Raw genomic sequence first — 1,930 nt, 5'->3', positions numbered from 1 at the left:
CACGTTATATGGGTTGAGGAGGGTTAACGAGTGCACACAGCCAGCCAGCCATTCCCTTCTTCCCCACCCCACCACCAACCATACCGTTGCACGCCCTGTCTCATTTCTAGCTCCCCACCAGCCCCGTCTGCCCATCAATCTCACGACCCAGCCGCCCCTCATCCTCGCACGCAGCCCCCCTCAACCTTGCGCGACTCGCAGCCACTAAAAGCCACTAAAAGACATCCCCCAAACTTTAACTCTTTTGTTCTACTCAGCTGTGCGTTTTCGCGCTTAACAACCACATCGATGCTTAAAACCCCCCAGTCAAATCAAAGCCTTAAAACTGAAAGCCCTCCTTCCAGGCCTCATTTTAGACGTCGCATCAAAGTCCAGGTTCGATAGCACATAGCACACAGCATGGGTGGTGTCGGCGTATCCGTCGGCCTATCCGTCGGCGACACGGCGCAGGAAAAGCGACAACAGATGCCACCTTTAGGGGGACATGCTCAAGCAACCACCAACACCGAAATACTGCAGACCGGCTTGAGAAAGGGAAAAAGACAGCTAAAAGACAGAAAAACAATTTCACGTAGCTGCTCAAGGACCTCGTGCGTTGCTGTTCGTTGTTCACATGTGTATAACATCCTCCTCCCTTGGCGAGGAGGCATTTACTCAATATTTATCAAGCCAGCAAGATCCCTACAGGACGCACACACACACACGCACACATACACACGCGCACACATACACCCCCCCCCACACACAAACGAATTCTTCAAGGAGGGAGCCCCCCAGGGACCCTCTCTCGCCTTTCCCCCTCTCCCACAATCCCCTTGCCTGGAACCCAACAACATCCAACTAGCAGTTGACAGTTGGCGGTTTCCGCTGTCATTTTATAAAACCCTAAGTCCCAACACCAAGAACAACACTGACCCAAACCCGCCTCAGCCCCGGGATTCAGTTTACTTGAACAACAGAAAACAGGGGGCAACACCCTCAGCAGAACGACCTATCAGCGGATATATACAAAGACAGACAGACAGACAGACAGACAGACAGACAGACAGATCAGGCAGATAGACGCACCTGCACTACAGGCAATCCTAGAATAGCAGCTATTATCGGAGACTGAGCTTGTCTGTGTTGGAAGGATTGTTGAGATGATGCGCGCAGTCATTGCCACCACGGGTGTTCGCAGCCCCCGCCGCCGCTGCCGCCGCCGCCCCAGTCGGCTGCTGCTGCTGCTGCTGCAGCCGCCGCCACTCCTGGAACAACTGCCATTCCGCCGGGGTCACACCTGACGGCGGCGGCGCCGCCGCCGATGCCGCTACCGGTACTGCCGCCGCGTTGCCGTGGTCAAGAGGGCCGCTGCGACACGTTGGCGCTGCGTGGCGATGCTAAACGGTGATCCACTGGCATAGTGCCCTTCGGAGACTCCTGAGCGCTACACCTCACGTCCGTCGCGCCGCCGCCGCCGCCGCCGCTGCCGCCGGCTTCCACGACGCCTGCCGTGGGTGGCCCGCGAGCTCGCTTCCGTGGCCGCTCGCCGTCCGTCAAACCGCCAGCCACCTCTGCGCGCGAGCCGCCGCCGCGACGCGGTCCTGTATTGCCTGTTTTGGCATCGGCGCCGCGAGACCGCTTCCCACATTCCAAGTCCTCGGACCATGCTGCTGCGCGGCGTTGTCGCCGCTTGCTGTGTTTCATATCGCTGCTGCCCCGCGACCGACTCTTGTGCCTAATTTTGCCATCGCCGCCGTGCCGTACGTGTACTGTACGGCGCTCTTCGCCGCTGCGGTGATCCGTACAGTGTTGGTGACCTCTGTATCCAACGCTCCCGCCAAGCGCGTCGCCACCAGCGCTATCCCCGCTGCTACTGCTGCTGCTGCCGCCACCCGTACTGCTGCTGGTATCCTCACTGCTGCTACTGCTGCTGCTTCCGCTGCTGCTA

At 58.9% G+C, this 1,930-nt stretch overlaps 1 protein-coding gene across 1 annotated transcript in view; it reads right to left on the bottom strand.

Moving 5' to 3' along the window:
• Positions 1-1,930, bottom strand: part of VOLCADRAFT_100545 (uncharacterized protein) — a gene marked incomplete at both ends in the record, with an annotated part of 6,865 nt that overhangs the window by 468 nt on the left and 4,467 nt on the right. The window contains 2 exons of the mRNA XM_002959096.1: positions 1,069-1,120; positions 1,438-1,553. Coding sequence (XP_002959142.1) covers positions 1,069-1,120; positions 1,438-1,553 — 168 coding nt within the window. The remainder of the gene's footprint in view (positions 1-1,068; positions 1,121-1,437; positions 1,554-1,930) is intronic.

Source organism: Volvox carteri, assembly GCF_000143455.1.
Source record: "Volvox carteri f. nagariensis unplaced genomic scaffold VOLCAscaffold_125, whole genome shotgun sequence".
NCBI classification, from domain to species: Eukaryota; Viridiplantae; Chlorophyta; class Chlorophyceae; order Chlamydomonadales; family Volvocaceae; genus Volvox; species Volvox carteri.
The sequence above is the reverse complement of the archived record's forward strand: the minus strand, read 5'-3'. Positions and strand labels throughout refer to the sequence as shown.